At 41.6% G+C, this 20,466-nt stretch overlaps 1 protein-coding gene across 5 annotated transcripts in view; it reads right to left on the minus strand.

Moving 5' to 3' along the window:
* The window catches only part of MRTFA (myocardin related transcription factor A), a 224,268-nt gene that overhangs the window by 34,369 nt on the left and 169,433 nt on the right, over positions 1 to 20,466 (minus strand). For all 5 annotated transcript variants that reach the window (XM_075553608.1, XM_075553610.1, XM_075553611.1 and 2 more), the window contains one exon: positions 7,295 to 7,360. In XM_075553608.1, coding sequence (XP_075409723.1) covers positions 7,295 to 7,360 — 66 coding nt within the window. The remainder of the gene's footprint in view (positions 1 to 7,294; positions 7,361 to 20,466) is intronic.

Here is a 20,466-nt window from a genome sequence, read left to right on the forward strand (position 1 = left end):
GGCTGGAAGGGGAAAATGAGCTGATAACCAAGGACTCAAGTAGAAAGAAAACGTCTTGAGGATGATGATGGCAATAAATGTACAAATGTGCTTGACACTATGGATGTGTGTATGGATTGTGATAAAAGTTGTATGAGCCTCCAGTAAAATGATTTTTAAAACAAAACAAAATTAAAAAACCAAGCTGAGTGTCTGAAAGAAATGTGGAGGCCATATTGCCCAGCATGGAGAAGTTGGCAAGCTGCAAGGGGCTAACAGGGCCTCTTCTCAGCTTAAGACTAGAAAGAACCACCAGTAGTTTGGTAGCTAAACTTCTCTGGCATACAGGTGCAGCTGCCACTGAGGGCTTGTAGAACAGCAATGACTGAGTTGATGACCCCAATGGTTCTAGCCCCCACCCCAACTCACTGTCTGTGACAGATCAGTTGGCACCTAATGTCCCTAACAGTCAATAGAACACTTCAAACAAATGACATCTATTTGATACAATTCTGTCATTACTAAACCTTTAAAAAGTTAATGATACAATGAAAAGAACATCAGTTCACTCTCAAACAGCCAGAATAACCATGGTGTTTCCCCACTGGTAACATTTCTGTGTCTTGATAAGTTGACCAGAAAACAATATTATTTCCGACCCAGGTACTTATTTCTTTTTTAAGAGAAAGTGAGACGCTAAGAAGAAAAGCTTCCACCACCATAGAAATGGCAAGCTATGGAACATGCTAGAGGTTCTTTGATGCTAACAGCAATCTACAGAAATCGATTTTTAATCCACAGGGAGGAAAATGAGATTGGGACACATTTATTTCTGAAGAAATAAAAGTTGTGTTCCCCAATACTGGCTTTAATAGTATATAATGATACGCATTCAGGGTTGCTTTCAGATTTATGTCAGCTACTGCTGATGTTGACTCTTCAACTGTAAAGTGAGATGACCAATGCCCAGATTTCAAAAGCATGAGCACTGCATCAGATCATCTGAGTTCCACACTAATTACAGAAGTGCGAGTCCACAAATGTGTACTGAGTTGCCTCTAGTCCACTGACTGCTAAGTGGTGGAGTGAGGTTCACAGCTCAACTGTCTGATCCAATAGCCACTAGCCATAAGTGATGATTTACATTTAAATTAAGATGTTAAATCATAACTCCATTCTCATTATAATAAACCCTGAGGTCTAAAGAGACTGGTTTCTCATCTTCAAGGTTAAAAAATGAACAAGCTGAAAATCAGCTTTAAAAGAGCTCTACCAAAGTAGATTTTAGTTTACATGTGCTCAGAAAAGCAAGCCTAGAAACCAAGTTTGTACAACTGGTGAGGAATACTATAAGTAATTAAGAACAACTTTGAGGAAAATGAACCACAATCATGGATCCTGGCCCGTAAAAGAAACGACCTCTGTCTGAGTGAGGAAGAAAGTTCTTGGTGCAGGAACTGCTATCATCAGAGGAGCAGCAGACGTTCAGCTAAGACTCCTACTGCTGTCAAGTCAGCTCAACTTATAGTGACCGCACAGGACACAGTACAACAGCTGTACAGTGTTCCTGCAGCTGCAGCTTTCTCCTGAGTGGGTGGCGAGTTCATACAGTCAAACTTTCAGTCAGACACTTAACCCAATGTACCTTTACAGTTCCCTTAGCATTCACTCAGATGACTACAATGAGACCACAGTCTCTGTGTAGAAACACCAAAAACTGAAAAGGGACAGCGGGAGGATCAAATTGTAGAACTGACAGGGTTGAGAGTCAAGATGTGGCAAAGCTTACTAGAAAAAAAAATCACAGCTGTGGGAATCATAAAGCCTCTCTTTCCCATGAGATACTTATAGGTCTTAAAAACAAAAACACCCACTGCCATCAAGTCAATTCTGACTCATAGTGACCTTTCTGACTCAGAACAATCCTTTAGGGTTCCCAAAGATATCACTCTTTATGGGAGCAGGATAGCCTCATCTTCCTCCCACAGAATGGTTGAACTTGTGACTACCAGTTCAGTGCTATCTCGACAGGGCCACACAGGCTCCTTTCGTAGGTCTTGGAACCATGCAAAATTAGCTGGCTAGCACACTCACTTGTTCACTTTGCACACGTTGATGTACTGTTCCTGGGCCAGGGACTTTGAGGGGCCTCTTGGATGAGCACTAACAGGCTGTTCTTCCAGAAATACACTGCCCTCATACCCTGTATTCTCTTAGCCACTTAGAGACTAGCGTACACTGGCTGAGTGTACAGATGTTGTCATGTACCATTGGGTAAGCTCCAACCCATCATGACCCTATGCACAACAAAACAAAACACTCACAATTGGTCCTATGTCTGAGCCCATTGTTGCAGCCGCTGTGTCCACCCACCTCTTTGAGGGTGACACACATAGGGAAAGGGTCTGCAGAAGCACTATTGTATCTAGAAAAAGGAAGCTCACTCAAGAAAACAGTGCAAGGTCCTCAGAGAACCTGCGGGGCAGCCGTAGCTCTTTCCTAGCCCATCTGTTAGGGGCCCAGCGTCTGTCTATGATCCACTGTCAATGGGTCAATTCTAACCTGTAACAACCTTAGGACAGACTAGAACTGCTCCCTGGGATTTCCAAAATGGTAAATCTTTATAAAAGTAAACTGCATCTTTCTCCAAGGAGCAGCTGGTGGGTTCAAACTGCTGACCTTTTGGTTAGCAGTCCAGCAGGGAGCGCACTACACACTAGGGCTCTGTCTTTCTATGAAGGGAGGCTAATGGCAGGATCAGGAACATGTGATTCTCTTTTACTCAAGGCTTATCACACACCGCATGACAAAAGACTGAGATGGAAGAGACAAACAAGGCTCTTCTCTCACATCCATATTACAGGAACCTTTTCCTCATCTGTCTGCCGAGGGGCTTCTGTGGTTTTCTTTAAAAGGTCATCCCACTGCAACAGATCTCAATGCCAAAACATTTTTCTTGATTTCCACCTTAACCTTGTGATCTTGAACACCTTTAAATGTCAAAGAAAAAGGCTGCAGGGGAAGCTTTGTTTAGAACAGCGTGTTCCACACATGACCCATCTCTCCTATGATCTTCATCCTGAACACAGCAGCATTCCTGGGCTTAATCTCTGAGTTTAAAGCCCAGCTCCCTGTCTGTGCCATCTCCCCTCTCCCTCAAGATATGCCAAGCTTCAGTCATCATTAGAGAATGCTTAGGGTCTGGAATATGTAAGCATTGGCTCTCTGGCATTCTGCATTTGGTAAGGTTTAAGTGATGTTAAATTTGAGACATATGCTTGCATGATGGGAAAAAAGATACTGGGAACTAGCCTATCAGAAACCAGCTTCTACACTCATAGTTCAGATGCTATAGGCAGAGCAACGGTAGGCAGTAAAGAGGTGCGCAGGAACCAGAGGATGCTTTAATCCCAGATCTCAATTTTGAATGTAAGTACAAACAAAGGTAAGCGAGCCACTGAAGCACATTGCATCTTCCAGATATATTAGAACTAAAGTTCCTTCATGGAAACTATGTATAAATAAATGCTCTGGGAAATACAGTGGAAGTTTTGTTCCAGGACTAGGAAAAAAGTTTAGGATGAGAAGGATTTGGTAAAAGGTATAAACAAGAACTGATGAGACAGACTATATGCTCCTTTCCCTCACCTTGAAGGAAGTTATAACAAGACTTTTCCTTCCCAGAAATGCTCCAGGCCAGTAAGAGGGTAATGAAAATTGGCACTTCAAACAAGATGCTACATTTCCCAACAATAATTTGCTGACTTACGATTTGCCTGGCATTGCCCTAATTTTCTTTGAAAGACACAGAGTGAAGGTGAGGAGAGCAGGGTGAAGGAGACACGGGGAGACAGAGGATCCTGGAGATTATAATAGGAGTAGGGGAGGGAAGGCTATGAGGAGGAGGCTTGGCTACTCACAGGTTGGGAGCTGGCAAAGATAAAATGTGCCTCAACTTTGGGGACTCAGGACCCTAGTTCTACACATCACCAGGCATGTAGCTGAGCAGAGAACGCCAGACCTAAAACTATTCTCAGGTCTCAACACTCTCTCCTCAGGTCCCAACAAACTCTCAAAAAGTTTGCTACCACGTTCTTGCACTGTGGAAGTTTGGAAACAGAACAAAGTCCACACAGCTGAAAGTGGCTCTTGGTTGGTGGAAGGATGCAGTGTTGCCAGAGAAGCAGGCACGTCTCTTCCTGTAAGAAGGCCAATTCTTTCAACTTTACAGCTACAGACAACAATTCAAAAGTATACGACTAGATCATAGGTTCCCAAACTGATCTGATCTGGCCTACCGCCCCCTTTTCAGATGACTGATAAACAGATAAAAAATTACTCAGTGCTCTGGCAATAAAAAACGTTTATACTATAGTTTATAATCCAAAGTGAAATGTAGGTATCTGCTTTGGCAGCCACAGTCTATCATTCCAGGGCCCACCAGGGGACAGTACCGGCAGTCCACTTTGGGAAACAGTGATCTCGATATTCAGAACAAAGTTCAATTCTGGGCTCCAAGCAGGATTGGAGGACATTCAACCCAAATTTCTTGCCCAGGATATTCCAACAGTGGTGGTGGTGATGGTGGTGGTGGTGGTGGTGGTGGTGGTGGGGGTGGTGGTGGTGGTGGTGGTGTGTGTGTGTGTGTGTTCTGTCACACACACGTACTCACTCACTCACTCACATTATGCTTTTTAACTATCTGTCTTCATTCATTATAGGCCAGGAAGTACAGACAGAAATATACCATTTTCTCAAGGAGCTCACGGTCCAGTCAGAAAGATAAACATGAAAGCAAATAACTTAAGACGTTTTGTCTTCACAACAGGGACTACTACAAGAAATGCTAAGCGACTATAAATCAACAAATCCTCTGAAAACACTGGTCACCAAGAGCCTCAGGTGAGAGACGGAACAGAGTGCACGGTTGTAGACCCTGCACATGTTACAGATCCTGAGAATGGGGCACTCTCAGAATTATTGTCAACACAGAATTGCTTTTGATTTTGTATGTGGAGAATTCTTGGTTACCCGAACAAACTCTAAGTGTCCTTAGACTAGGTACCATGTCCATGTTTCCATACTCTCTGACAGTCTCGAGGAGTATTCTGGATCCAAAGTAAGTAATAAATGTAATAATATCCCCAGTGAAAGGGCTAAACAGAGAGATGCTGGTAACCAGCTTCTCTACAAAGACTTGTAGATGGGCAGATCTGGAACCTTCTGTGAAGTGCACAGCTTTGCCCTATCTGATCATATTACTGATCCACTACACAAGCTACTTGCTCTAGTTGATACTTTAAAGGTGGGGTGGGGATGGAGTGGGGCAGCAGGGGGAGTAAACCCTCACCGGATAGCCACAGCAGAAGATAGTGTAGTTTGAGTAAATGGTCTGGTAGTGAATTACAGTAAACTGAAGATGAATTTCAGACTCGGGCTCCCTCACTGGATACAGAGAAGCCTTAGACTCCCTGTATCCTACCAGTAGGGTCTAAACTACTATGATGATATGAAGCTAATCCCGTCCTCACTCAATTGCATAAAATTTTTCAATGGCTTCCCAATGCACCTAAAATAAAACCCACTTCCTCACAATGTAGTTGCTCAGACCCTCACTCTGACCTCGACTCACTTTGCCAGTCTTGACTTGTGTCCCTCCTCCTCCCTTACTCATTATGCTCCTGCCATAGTGCTTCTCTTGATGCTTTTCCAACATGCCTGGCGCTTGCCTGAACGCAGACCCTTCCTCTTCTACTTGCCTTCTCCCTAAGCCCTCACCCTATTTTGAGTGGTAACTCCTCCACTTTCTCTAGACCTCAGGTCTTTCTGGGCCATCTTATTCAAAGTGACACCCACCACCCACCTCATTCATCTGGTAACAAACTAAATAGCTAATTTAATTCATTTACCATGCTCTAAAATGGCCGTATTTTGTCCTTGCTTATTACCCCTGTACACAGTACAAGCCTCCTGAGAGTGGGAACCGGATTTACCTTGCTCTGTCAGCGGCACATCAGGCACTCCCACACTTGGAATGCGTGAGCACAGGAGAGGTTGGGGTAGGAGGGCAGCAGGCACTGAGTGAAGGTGAGCAACATCAGCCCTCCCACTGTGAAGCCACACACAACGGTTGTGTGTGACATAGCTCTTTGGCTTCATTAGGGTGTTTCCAGGTGATGGCAACATACAAACAGTGAGCCGATGCTCTCTGCTGATAACTTAAAAAGAGGGTTCAAGTTTCTAATTCATTTGTAATGCTGCTGGTATGAAAAGCAAAATTTCTTAGTTCCACCAGATCCTATGGTCTGGTTTCATTTCCCTCAAGTGATGCAGTTCTGCACAGCCCCGGCCAGTCTTGGAGGGCCCAGATAATGACTCCACCAAGCTCACCCTCACCTGTGACAGCCTCAAGGCATTGGAGTGTCACCTGACTCAAAGCACCAGGGGGAAAAGAGTTTTCTTTCTTCAAGAACCTGAACACTAAGGCAAAGCATATGGAAGCATTGAGTTCTGCCTCACCAAATACCAGTTTAGATTCTGCTTCTCCTGTAAGGAGAAGTATAATGGGGTATAGAAACTCCTTTTTAAAAAAACGCAGTTAGAAAGTTACAGATAATTCAAATGGCACCCTGTTTTGGATTGAATTATGTCCGCTCAAAATATGTGTTGTAAACCCTAACCTCTACGCATGTTGGTTATCATCCCATTTGGATGATATCCCATTTGGATGCTCCTTGCTAATGTGGATGAGGCAGAACTGGTATAGAGTTTACCTTGAGCCAATCTCTTTTGGGATAAGAACGATTAAACAAATGAGCAGACCAGGAAAAGGGACATGAAGCTTGTCACAGAATGGAGGGGCAAACTGAAAGGAGACAAAGACCTTCCTCCAAGCTAGCTGGGAGACAGCCTTTTCCTAAAGTTTGCACCCTGAATCCAGACTTCTAGCATCCAAAAACAGAGAGAAAAGAACTGCCTGTCATTTACAGCCACCCACTTGTGGCATCTGCTATGGCAGCACTAGAGAACTAAGACACACCCTTAAACCGAATCATGTCTGTTTTTCAGTACTTGATCAAACAGGTCCATCATCTGAATGCCAGGAGGCTTCCAAAGGCTCATGGGAAAATTCACTTTCTTTTCATTCTGTTTTCCCACAAACTCTGTGAAGCCCCCTGGCAGCTGTGATTAAGAGCCCCTGAGTTTGGAAACTTTGGATAAAGTGGAGAGAAGGCCTGCCACCCCTGTTTGAGGTTCATCCGAGGCATGCCAACCTGTCCTCCCGACTCTAGAGCATGGTGAGAGAGACACTTACGCGGCATGATCCCTTGGCTCACCAGCTCTTCTCGGGTCCGGCGCTGCTGAAGCTTCAACTGCAGCACTGTGGGACCGCAAAGAAATAGGAGAGACGGGTCAGCAGGACACACCACCACGAAAGATACATTTTCACATACAAAAGCCGTCTCAAACCAGAAGAGTGTAGTATGCAAGTAGGGTCCCCTTTAATTGTGACTGTCAGTAATTGCAGAAGTGGTCTGATACAGCAGGGTTTCCGTATTCTGCTGTGGGCGGCAAGAGGAAGTTGCGAAGGGTCTTGCAGGGTGATAACAATCCACAAAGCACCAAAGTTTTGCCTCTTGCTCAAAACCTCCTACAACACTGTGTCCTCCTCCCAAGATAAAAAATAAACACACCAGTGCTGCTTAACTCAAGGCAAAGATCACACTGTGGACCAGGGTCCAGCATAAAAAAAGCATTCTAGATGTTCAATACTTCCTGCCTGGCAGTAGCAAATGGTGACAACCATACATCTGAGTACTGTGAATGACTGAGCTTGAAAGATCCGGAAGTATTAATTACTTGTAAAGTTTTTTCTTTTGCATCTAAAAATGATACCTATTTTCACCAAGCAACACATTTCTCTAGGTCACTAAAGAGTTTCCTATTAACACACTTCTTTTCTTCTTCCTAATTTTTCATTTGGAATGTTCTTTTACTTTAGCTGAGGTAAAACAACCAAGCTACGTGATTTCTAAGTACATCCGGGCTGGAGGTGTGTGTGGGCAGGGTGCTTCCCCCATTTCTACCCTGCTAGCAGTACTTCATGTCATGACACAATTACATAGGGATTTTTAAATTTAAAAAATCTATTATCTCTATTTCAGATACCAATGAAATCTGAAAGGGTTACAACTGCAATTGAGCAGAATGACAGTGGCATGGCCAGTACTCAGGGACTATGTGAGGAGGGGGAAGTCAGTGCTTGCAGGGCCTTGTGAGTCACACCTGAGGAGACCTATGTCTATTGGGAATGAGACCATCCTAACATGGGTCTCTTCCACCCACAAGCAGTTTCTCAGAAGGCTTCCAAGACTCCTGCCTCCATCTCTGTAGGTCCAAAGTTGAACTTGCTTTTCTCCCTAAAACCTACACTTCCACCCTTCTTCTCCCTGGGGTATCACTGCGCTCATTAAGGTTAGCGTTTCTAATCTGACGGTACCTCTTCCACCTCATCCTCCCCTCTTACTAATCCTGTTTCACTTTGCTTTCCTTGTGTTGCACCAATAACAACTTGCTGCAGCCTTGCTGTGCATCTCATGTCCAATTCTTCCTAAACCAGCCGGGCCAGCCATTCTTCCTCAAGGACCATGTATTTGCCCACCTCTGGGGTTTCCTCATTTATGTACAGCACCTAGAAATGCCTCGGCTCTTCAGCTTACTTCCTTATCATCCTGGGAGTTCCCTTCAGGCAGTTATCAAAAGGACATTAAAAATGCCCTTCCTCTAGTAGTTAGTGAGATTCCTAACTGTGTATGAGTTATCTCTACCTTCCTTCCAAGTGAGAAACTTTGAAAAGGCAAGGAATAGATCATATTGACATATATCCTCCAGAACATGTATCACACAACACTTGATCAATGTTTACTTTCTTTTCAATTTTAGCATTTTATTGACATATAACTTACCTGTCATACAGTTCAATAGTTTACCCATACTGAAAAAAGTTGTAAAAAAGAAAAAGCTGTAAGGGGGAAAAGGGATATAGGGGTGGTGGTGGGGTTAAAAAAAAGAGAGTGACCATGTCAAGGAATTCCTATAGAAAAGAATGTTTGGAAACTGATTGTAGTAGTAATTGTGCAATTTTGCTTGGTGTGATTGAACTCTGGAATGATATATGTATTAAACTAAATTTTAAAAGAGTTGTAAACCATCACTGCAATCAACTTTAGAACCTTTCTTCTCTCTTGTACTCATTATTATTAGCTTCCCATTTCTCTAAACCTTCCCTGCCATAACCTCAAAGAAAACTATTACTGTCACTATAGATTCACCCACCCTGGATTTCATAAAGAGAAAAGCACACAAAAATAGTAATGCAAAATAAAACAGAAAAACCTCAATTGAAAAGATAACACAAAATAATAACAAGAACAAATTAAAAAGTGGTCAAAAGGGAGAACAAATGACCATGTGTTAAATTTTAACCCAACTATCTATATCTGCATTAATCTACTTTTCAATGCAGTCTGTCTGATCAATGGTCAGAGGGGATTCACCAGAGGCTTAATCTAAGTGGGAACCTCTGCAAATGGATTCTGGACTTTCACTGTTATCCTTGGCCTTATGCAAATTGGGCGCTCAGGAATTTCAGCTCTAATACCATTCCCTTCTCCAGTCTTGGTTGATCATTGTTCCTAATTGAAGTGGATCTCAAAAGGATGATACAGATAGTCTGATAAATCTAACCAGATTATTATTATTTTAAAAATTAACATTTGTAAAATCATACACAAAAAATACTGACAGTCACACAAGTAGCAAACATTTACTGAGCATGTACTCTGCCAGACACAGCTTGAAGCACTTCTATTTTTTAACTCATTGAGTTTTCATAACATGCCTATGGACAGTTGTTGTGTTTTACCAAGTTGATTCTACCTCACAGGGACCCAACCCTGTAGGACGGAGCAGAACTTTGCCATAGGGTTTCCTAGGCTTAATCTTCATGGGAGCAGGTAGCAGGAGGTCTTTTCTTCCTGCAGAGCTGCTAGTTAGGTTTGAATCACCAATATTTCTGGCTAGCAGCTGAATGCTAGCCATTGGATCAGTAGGGTTTCTTTATGGAAAGTTAGGAATTATTGATCCCATTTTACAGATAAGGAAACTGAGATCTAGAGGGATTAAGTAGTTTATCTCACTCACTAACTAGAGGAAGAGCATTTTGATCTCAGACCCCGGGCTCCTAATTCATGTGCTGCTCCATAGGCTTCCTAAAGCATACTGAGAACAAAGCGTGAAGAGTGGGCACCTGGGGCAAAGGAACTCAAGTTATCAGCTTTAGTAAAATACATTTTAACCAGTCTAGGAACTTGATTTCAAAACCATATCAAAAGCAACCACAAGTAGAACAACAGAAGACCGGTAGTTAAGAGTCATTGGGCATTGCTATATGTCAGGCAAGCCCTGTGTTTAGTGACTGACATGCTTTTAAACTCATTTAACGCTCAAAATATTTAAAAAGTGGTTTTTGTTTTTAAAATAAAAATAGCCATGTGCGGACAGTACAATTATCTCCATTTTGCAAATGAAGAGACCGAGGCTCAGGTATCGGTTAGGTTTGCCTTAGGTCACATGTCTTCACAGTGCCAGTATGGCTTTCCTAGTTAGGTCTCCGTGACTGCAATACTCAGTAGGATACATGGAGGGAAATTAAGCAAGATGTTGTTTGTTTTCTATGGTTGTTGCAAGCTGAGCGCTCACTCTAGATGGAGTTTGAAGGGAGAAAGTGGCAAATATTTCCCTTCTTTTAACAGTGTATTTAAGGCTCGTGTTCAGATGGGCTCCTAGAAACTTACTAAATACAACACACGCATTTGATTTCCGATAGCAGGGAAACTTTACACAATTCTGTAAGCTTAGAGCTTCAAATAAATAATAATGGGAACAATAATTAATGGAGCCAATGGTTATCATCATCCCATAATAACTTTGAAATATGAATCAGCAGCCCACCTAAATACAACCATTTAACCACATACGGCCATAAGGGATATTATGTCAATGCCTTCTCTGAAAGATGTATTCTTTTAGGAAAGCAAATATATGAAAGCTAGCATACTGTTCTTCAATAAATTCCTGATTAAAATTTTTATTGGAGAGCATAGTAAAGGTCTTCTATGCTTGTTTTTATAACTCCTCTAGTTCAAAGTGGAAGGTTTATCCAAAAAACATTTTCTATTTCTAAATCTAAATGAAATTAAAGTTCAGTCATCTGAAATTCTATCTCACCCCTCCCCATTGTTAATAATTCCTACTTATTTGAAATATGACCTAGTTCCCCATTCAAATAATAGAACTGCCCTGGTACCAGCACTATCTTAGATATAGCATCATTTGATTTGATTGTAGGTTCAAATCATTTTATACAGTGCATGACCCTCTCCAGTGAAGTTTAGTATTTTTTATATGGAGGAGAAAACAAAGCAAAACAGTAAACTCTGACTACCAGTCACCAATCTACATGTCATTTTATTTTGCAACTGAGTTGCTTGGTTCTGTATACTATGCAATGATTTGAGGAAATAATGTTTATTTCTGCCAATCTTAATTCCTCTTAATTCTAAACTCTCTAAATAAAATATCTCTACACTTCTAGACATTAAGGATGATTCTCAAAATAAATTATCTTATAATTCACTTTCAATAAATATCTTGAGTCATGTGTTGTGTATTCAATGCAGAGTACCCAAGTGAGAACATTAACTCAGAGACTATGCATCTAATGCACAGCCATCCTCACCAAGAAAAATTTAAGACCAGCTAAAATGACTATTTTTACAGTGCTAGGTGAGGGAGACTAGAAAGAGGAATCAATCTATTGCAATGTACATCATTCAGATCCCTTTTCCATACCCTAAATAATAAAATCCAAACAAAAATATCTATTTGTGTATAAGCATGAGTCTTATACCTTGACTGTTATTCAACTCCAGGAATGTAACATATCAACTGCTTCTAAATGAGTCTGTGGTAAGCAGCCTATATATAGATGAACAGATGTCTTCAGAGCTGATGGATGGTGAATCAGCTGAGTTGTCTGCCAGAATAGGGTTAGCATAGAGAGAAAAGGAACCCTTGCTCTCCACTCCCCAGGAGAAGAGTCGAATCTTCCACTGGCCCCCAACAGAGATGATCAATGAGGGAAATCAAAGTCCTGTAAGACCAACCATGGAAATATTGGTAGCATCCAAGAACTGGATACATCAAACAATTGGGTGGATTAGGACTAGGGTGAAAACGAAGTGAGGTGTTCTTAAGCCTAGACCTAGCTTCCACCAGTCCTTGGTTCTGGGTTTCACTGAAAAAGAAGAAATGTGGTTTGGTGGGCTGTCCATTTATTGATGCAACCAAATCTTCTAGCTTGGGGAGATAAAGTGTAAGCAATAAGGGAAGCAGACCAGAACTGAAAAAAGGTTGGCATGAGAATGACAAGCAGCAAAGAACAAAATCCCTGTCTCTGCACCCCACTTCTTTGTCCCATTCTCACAAAGATGATTTCGACTGCATGCACATTTCAATTCACAAAGGAAGACTGAGTACAAGTATTTTTCTTATTTCTTTAAATATGAACATGAAACTTTAAATAAAAGCTAATCAAATGAAAACCAATTTAGCCACAGCTTTTCAGAATAGTTATGTTGAAAAGACTTCAAAATAAACTTAATGACAAATACTGAAAATGTTCCTGGATTAGAAAGTACTTGTCAAAAAGGCAAAATGCTTCCTGAAACATACCAGTAACTTGCCTAGTAACATGGTTATTTATTGTTCCTAGCTCTGTGCATAGAGCTTGGGAGCTCAGAAGCTTGGAAATGGCCACTTCATGATATGACAACTAGTCTCTAGTCACCTGAAGCAAGAAAGGAAGGTGGAGAGTCAGGAATGGGTGGAAGATAAATATGTGGCTAAACTGTCTTTAAGAATAATGGGCTACCATTACTAAACATTTTGATCAAAGATTCCAAAGAAAAATCCTGATCAGGGAAAATATCAAGAACAAATTCTTCTGCATTCCAGACTTTCTGGAGACATTCCCCAAACTATTTTAACATTAAACCTTTTTAACATTAAGCCAAAAATATCACCCGAGTCTTTCAAGTCAAGTATCGCTACACGAGGTAAAAAATGCCTGTCTAGAGAATTGTGATGTTTTTAAAATTACATATATAGGACCAAAATGACAATAACAACTGGAAAAATTAAAGAGGAAGCTTATTGTCTTGACCATGAGTTTATGTTAATGGGGATGGACCAACTCAGAAAAGGAGATTAAGAATGGTTGCACATATTTTAGATGTAACCAATGTCACTGAATTGTGTACATAGAAAGGCTTGAAATATTTGTTTTGAAATAGTGTATATTTGCAACAATAAAGGAGATAAATAAGCAAAGTGCTATATTAGAAAACCAATGAGGTTAGATGGTTGAGGAGAACAAAAAGTAACGAGTCTTCTCAAAACCTCTTTCTTTTCCCACTTATATATTTGGCTCTGAACTATAGAGGCCAAATATCTATCTTAGAGTCGAGTATGATTAGAGTCAAACGTGAAAGCATCCATTTTCAGGAAAATGTGACCCTTGCACTAAAGTGAAACAATAAAACAAAAACCAATATAGGAAATACATGATGTTGTTGTTCACGCCATGAGGCTGGCTCAGCCCTATAGTGACCCTGTGCATAACAATGAAATACTGCATGGTCCTGTGACATCTTCACAAAACCTTATGCAAAGCTTCTAAGTATGTTCAAGTACTGAAAGCATAAACAAAGAAATGAGTAGATTTTAATTTCATATTTTCCTAACTAATATGACAGGATTTCTGTATTTTATTGTGGATAAAATGGGAGAAGAATGGGAATTCCAGACCATGTCATGTGCTCATCTGGAACTTGTATACCAATCAAGAGGCAGTTGTACAACTATAACAAGGGGATACTGCATGGTTTAAAATCAGGAAAGATATGTATCAGGGCTGCATCCTTTCACCATAATTATTCAATCTATATGCTGAGAAAATCATCAGAGAAGCTGGGTTATATGAAGAGGGCGGTATCAGAATTGGAGGAAGGCTTATTAACAATCTGTGGTACATACATGACAACCTTGCTTGCTGAAACTGAGGAGGACCTGAAGTCTTTGCTGATGAGGATCAAGGATTGCAGCCTTCAGAATGGATTACAACTCAATGTACGGAAGAACAAAATCCTCCCAACCGGACCAATTGGTAACATCTTGATAAAAAGAGAGAAGGTTAGTGTCTTGCTTCCATTCACACAATCAACGTTCATGGAAGCAGCAGTCAAGAGATTAAAAGATATAATACTGCATTAGGTAAATCTGCTGCACAAGGTCTCTTTAGAGTATTGAAGGGCAAGGATGTTATTTTGAGGACTAAGGTGTGTCTAATCCAAGCCATGGTATGCTTCACAGCATCATATGTATTAGAAAGTTGGACACTGAATAAGGAGGACCAAAGAAGAATGGATGCATTTGAATAGTAGTGCCAGAGAAGAATATTCAAAGAACCATGGACTGCTAAAAGGACAAAACATCTGTGTTGGAAGAAGGAGGGCCAAAGTGCTCCTCAAAGGCAAGGATGACAAGACTTTGTTTTACAAACTTTGGACAGATTGTCAGGAGAGACTAGTCCCCTGGAGAAGGACATCATATTTGGTAAAGTGGAATGGCAATGAAAGAGAGGAAGTCCCTTCAGAAGATGGATGGACACAGTGGCTGCATCAATGAGCTCAGGAATAGGACCATGCAGTGTTTCCTTCTGCTGTGTATAGGGTCCTTCGGGATCGTTGCCGACTCAATGGCACCAAACAGCAACATATTTTTTTTAAATTACATTGTCGGGTGCTTATTTGGATATAGAAGGTTTAGACAACAGTAACCAACTAAAACTAGCAGAGTTCTATAGAACATCTATAGGAACCCTGTAGTGGGTAGTGGTTGTGTGTTAGGATGAGATCTGCAAGGTCAGCAGTTCTATGGTGGGGAAAGATGGGCTTTCTACTCCCATCAACAGCTACAATCTTGGAAACTCACAGGGCCAGTTCTACCGTGTCCTACAAGGTCACTATGAGTTGTCATCGACTTGATGGAAGTGAGTTTTTAGATAAAATAAGTCTCAGTAAACTTAAAAGGACCAAAACCATGCAGGGCATGTTCTCTGAGCACAGCAGAATTAAATTAGAAATTAACAACAGGAGAAATTAAATAACATTAAATTGGACAATGAATCAAAAAAGATTTTTAAAAGAAAGCATTTTGAACTCAATCAATAGAACCAAAAATTTCTTCTTTGAAAAGATCAGCAAAACTGACACACTTTAGCTAGACTAAATTTAAAAAAAAAAAACAGAGAAAACATAGATGGAAAAACTCAGGAATGAAAGAGGAGACATTATTATTAACCCTACAGAAATCAAGGGGGTTATATAGTAATACTATAAACAACTATATTACATCAAATTAGCTATTTCATTCACTTATAAGGTCAAATAAATTCTGAATAGAGATTAAATTAGCAATTTTTAATATTCCTACAAAGCCTAGATGGCTTCATTAGTGAATTTTAAGAAAAGTACAGACAGTCCTAGAGGAAGTGGGAATACTTTCCAACTCATTCTATGCATCTAGTCTTAGCAGGATACCAAAGTCACACACACACACACACAACCACCACCACCACCACCCCTACAGATTACAATCCCTCATACATTTAAAATAAGACAAAAAACTCCACTGCCATGAAGTCAATTCCAACAGACTCTGTAGCACACAGTACAACTGCCCCACAGTTTCCAAAGCTGTAATCTTTACAGAAAGCGGACTACTTCCAAGACAGTAAAGTCTGCTTTCTGTAAAAAAGAAAAAAAAAAAAAAGACCTATCTTTCTCCCATGGAGTGGCTTGGGGGTTCTAACTGGTGACCTTTCAGCTAGTAACCAAGTGTGTTACCACTGTGCCACCAGGGATCTCAAAACTACAGATTCCAAAACCCAACAAAATACTGACAAACAGAAGCCAATGCTGGAACCAAATTTTCTATGTCCTTTTTGTTGTGCTTTTCCCCTATTCCAGTGATTCTCAATCTTAGTTTAATAATAAAATCATTTGGGTCACTTTTTAATTGGTTTGGGATGCAGTTAGTCATTTTTAAAAGCTTGCCAAACAATTCTAATGTAGTGCAAGCTAAGAACCACAGCCGTATTCTAGGTTACTGTGGCTTAAATTAAACTCACCTGTACAGAGAAGTTAAACAATTCATCTATGTCCACTATGTCAATTACAGATAATGTCAACTACAAAGACAATCTCTCTCTCTCTCTCTCTCTCTCTCTCTCTCTCTCTCACACACACACACACACACACACTCACTGCCAATGAGTCAAAGCTGACTCATAGCAACTCTCTGGGGGCTACTGAGACTGTTACTATTTATGGGAGTAGAAAGCTGTCTTTCTACCTCAGAGCTGCTGCTGGTGGTTTCAAACTGCCGACCATGGGGATTGCCGCATTGCAGCCCAATTTATAGCCACGATACCACCAGGGCTCTCAAAGACACAAATGAAGCCTATCCTCTGAAACTGCCAACTAACAACTTTAAGGCACATCAACTTTTTTTTTTTTACGTTAAAAGTTTTGCTGCTAAATTTGAGTTTAGGGTGGAAGCATAGATAGTTGGAGGGAGAGCAGGCAACACCTAGGGAGGTACATGAGAGCCCAGCATAAAGAAGGGGAAGTGGGGCAGGTGGAGGGAGAAGCGGGATGGGGAGAAACCGAGTGGATGGCATGGGGGGAACAGGGCACTAACCCACCCGGGGGAGAGTATTGGTTGTGTCCCCACAGAACTGGAACATGCATATGGACCCCACCATGATACACCAAACCAGGAGGACAACGTAAAGCGCGAAGGAATACACAAAGAGACTGGACCATATGCCAGCCCCAACCAGAATTAGCCCGACCCCCACAATCGAAGGGAGTACCACAGAAAACGAAAACAGATCGTCTGGTGTGGGAAAGGAACTGATCTACCTCACCACAACCAGAAGGAAGCTGAAGCAAAGGAAGGAGGAAGAACAGAGCAGAGCACACCTGGGCCCACCAAGCTCAGAGGACGATAGCTCAGCTTGAAGGGCCCATTGTACAGAGAGGACCATATAGCTGGCCCCACGGCGAGATGTGACATCCTGCACTGACCCATGGCCCTACACGGGACAGCACCCGAGACACAACGGGGGATGTGCGACTGAGCTGAACCCACCACAATGAGGCAAAACACTGGGGGTGTGCAATGATGTGCCGGGGGAAGCAGAGCAAGGAGGTCCTGAGGAAGGAAATAGGTTGGACTTTGGGGCCAGGACATGGTACCCCATCAAACTCGTCCGGAAAACACTACTAAAGGTCAACAAACAGATCTCAAACTCCTAAAGGTCAACAAACAGACCTACTAACAGGTTGTTGTTGTTGTTTTTGCTGTCTTTTTGTTTTGTTTTTCTTTTCTTTTAAATTTTAATATGTTGGTGGCTTTTTTGTTAGTGTGTAGGTGTTGCTGCTGTTGACGCCATGTTCTTATGTGCCACTTTGGTGCTGTCAAAGCCATCTGCATTTTAATGCACATATTACTATATCTGCAGGTCCACCTAGATAAGATAGGCTGGACAAACAATGTGAGAAGAAAATAACAGGACCAATGGTTCTGGAGGAACATGAGAGTGCGGAGGTAGGGAAAAGGAAGAGGTGTTGGCCAACCCAGGGATAAGGGAACAACGAGTGGTTCAAAACCAGTGGAGGGAGGGGATGAGCGGACTGTTAAGGAGTGACCAAGGGCAAGGTAACTGAGAGGAATTACTTAAACCAGAGTGAAGACTGAACATGGTAGTGGGACAGGTGGAAAGCGTAAGGAAATAGAGGAAAGGAGTACGAGGCAAAGGGCATACATAGAAGCCTAAATACAGACATGTACATATGTAAATATATTTATGATTACGGGGGAAATAGACCTATGTGCACATATTTATAGGTTCAATAGTAGGGAAGCAGGTGGACATTGGGCCTCCTCGCATGCACTCCCTCAATACAATACCACCTTGCTCAGCGAAACGGTCATTCCATAATACCCACCTTCCCGACATGATCGCTGAAGACAGACGTGTGCATAAGCAAACGTGGTGAAGAAAGCTGATGGTGCCCGGTTATCAAAAAGCTATAGCATCTTGGGTCTTAAAGGTTTGAAGGCAAACAAGTGGCCATCTAGCTCGGAAGCAACAAAGCCCACAGAGAAGAAGCACACAAGCCTAAGCGAACATGAGGTATCGAAGGGATCAGGTAGCCGACACCAAAGAACAAAAACCATCATTGTGTGATCACCTTCCCCACATAAACGCTGAAGACAAATGTGTGCATAAGTAAGTGTGGTGAAGAAGGCTTATGGTGCCCAGCTATTGAGAGATATCGTGTCTGGGGACTTAAAGGCTTGAAAGTAAACAAGTGGTCATCTAGCCCAGAAGTAACAAAGCCCACATGGAAGCAGCACACCAACATGTGTGATCATGAAGGGCCAGGGGGACCAGGTTTCAAGCAACAAAGGCGGGGGGGGGGGGGTTATCATGAATGAGGGGAGTGCATGATGGGGACCCAATGCCCATCTGTAGACAAAAGGCCATCCCTTGCAGAGGGGTAGTGGAGAGGAGGATGGGTCACTCAAGGTTCAGTGTAGCAATAATGAAACTCACAACCTTCCTCTAGTTCTTAAACGCTTCCTCCCCTTCATCGGTCATGATCCCAATTCTACCTTGCAAACCTGATTAGACCAGAGGACGCACAGCAGTACAGTTGGGATCTGGAAACACAGGGAATCTAGGACAGATGAACCCCTCAGGACCAACAGTGAGAGTGGCGATACCGGAAGGGAAGGGGGTGTAGAAAGGGGGAATCGATCCCAGGGAACTACATGTGACTTCTTCTCTGGGGGATGGGCAAAAGGAAAGTGGGTGAAGAGAGACGCTGGGCAGTGTAAGATAAGATAAAATAACAATTTATAAATTATTAAGGGTTCATGAGGAAGGGGGAGGGGGAAAAGGAAAATGAGCTGATTCCAGGAACCCAAGTAGAAGGCGAACTGTGAGAATGATGAGGGCAACGGATGTATAAGGGTGCTTTACTCAACTGATGTATGTATGGATTGTGATAAGAGTTGTATGAGCCCCAATAAAATGATTTTAAAAGATTTGAGTTTAACAGGAGAGAATTCTCATTTTCTAATGCACTTCTTTCACAAACATTTAGAGTGTACTACTTAAGATTTGTCAATGGCGGTGGAAGGGGGGTACAGACAGCTAGAGGACAAGAGAATAAACCACATCTAAATTATAAAGCACATTGATTACCACCGGGGACCAAAGGCTAGTCATAGAATAGATGATTAAAAGATAGTGCAAGGTGTTCCCCAGAGAGCACTGCTTTCCAGCAGTACCGCAATACAAGGATTAGGAGTCTGATAGGGAAAGAGTTCTCTTCCATTCATTCATGCATGCATACATGCATGCATACATGTAGTAAATATTTATTAAACAACTATTGTGTGTCAGGCCTATGGTTTCTTGTTGTTGTTAAGATGCCACTGATAGCGTTCTATCTCATAGCGACTCTAAGAACAACAGAAGAAAACAGTGCCTGGCTGTGCGCTCCTCACAACTGTTGTGTTTGCGTCCATTGTGGCAGCCATTGTGTTGAATATCTTGCTCTTTTTCGCTGCTCCACTACTTTACCAAGCCTATTGGTCGTTTTCTTTCAGTTACATGGGGAAGCAGACATCAAATGCTTAACTACCAATAAATAATACAACTTATGATAAACATTTTATAGGAAAAAATAAAGGATACGAGAGAGATTAGATTCTAGAAGCATAGTTTTAGGTTTTTTTCAATTCAGTGATAATTTTTTCTACATTTCATCTTTTCTATAATAGAGTCAATGGTGCAATATATCAAAACTACATGAAAAATAGAAACCTAAGTAAGTTGTAGGCACATGGTTTTAGTAACACTTTACTTTTTATTTGCATTTAGACTGTTATGTCGTTAGGTGACTTTGAGTTGATTCCAACTCAAAGCAACCCTATATACAATGGAATGAAAAACAAACATAATGAAACACTACCCAGTCCTAGCCCTTTTTCACAATTGTTATGTTTAAGACTATTGTTGCTGCTACTGTTGTCAATCCACCTCATCAAGGGTTGTCCCCCTATTTGCTAACCCTTTATGTTACTAAGCATGATGTCTTATCCAGAGGCTAGCCCTTCCTGACAACATGTACAAACGTATGTGACACCATGTCTCACTATCCTTGCTTCTAACCAAGCATTTTAGTTGCACTTCATCCAAGGCAGATTGGTTCATTCTTTTGACCT

Source organism: Tenrec ecaudatus, chromosome 6 (assembly GCF_050624435.1).
Source record: "Tenrec ecaudatus isolate mTenEca1 chromosome 6, mTenEca1.hap1, whole genome shotgun sequence".
NCBI lineage: Eukaryota > Metazoa > Chordata > Mammalia > Afrosoricida > Tenrecidae > Tenrec > Tenrec ecaudatus.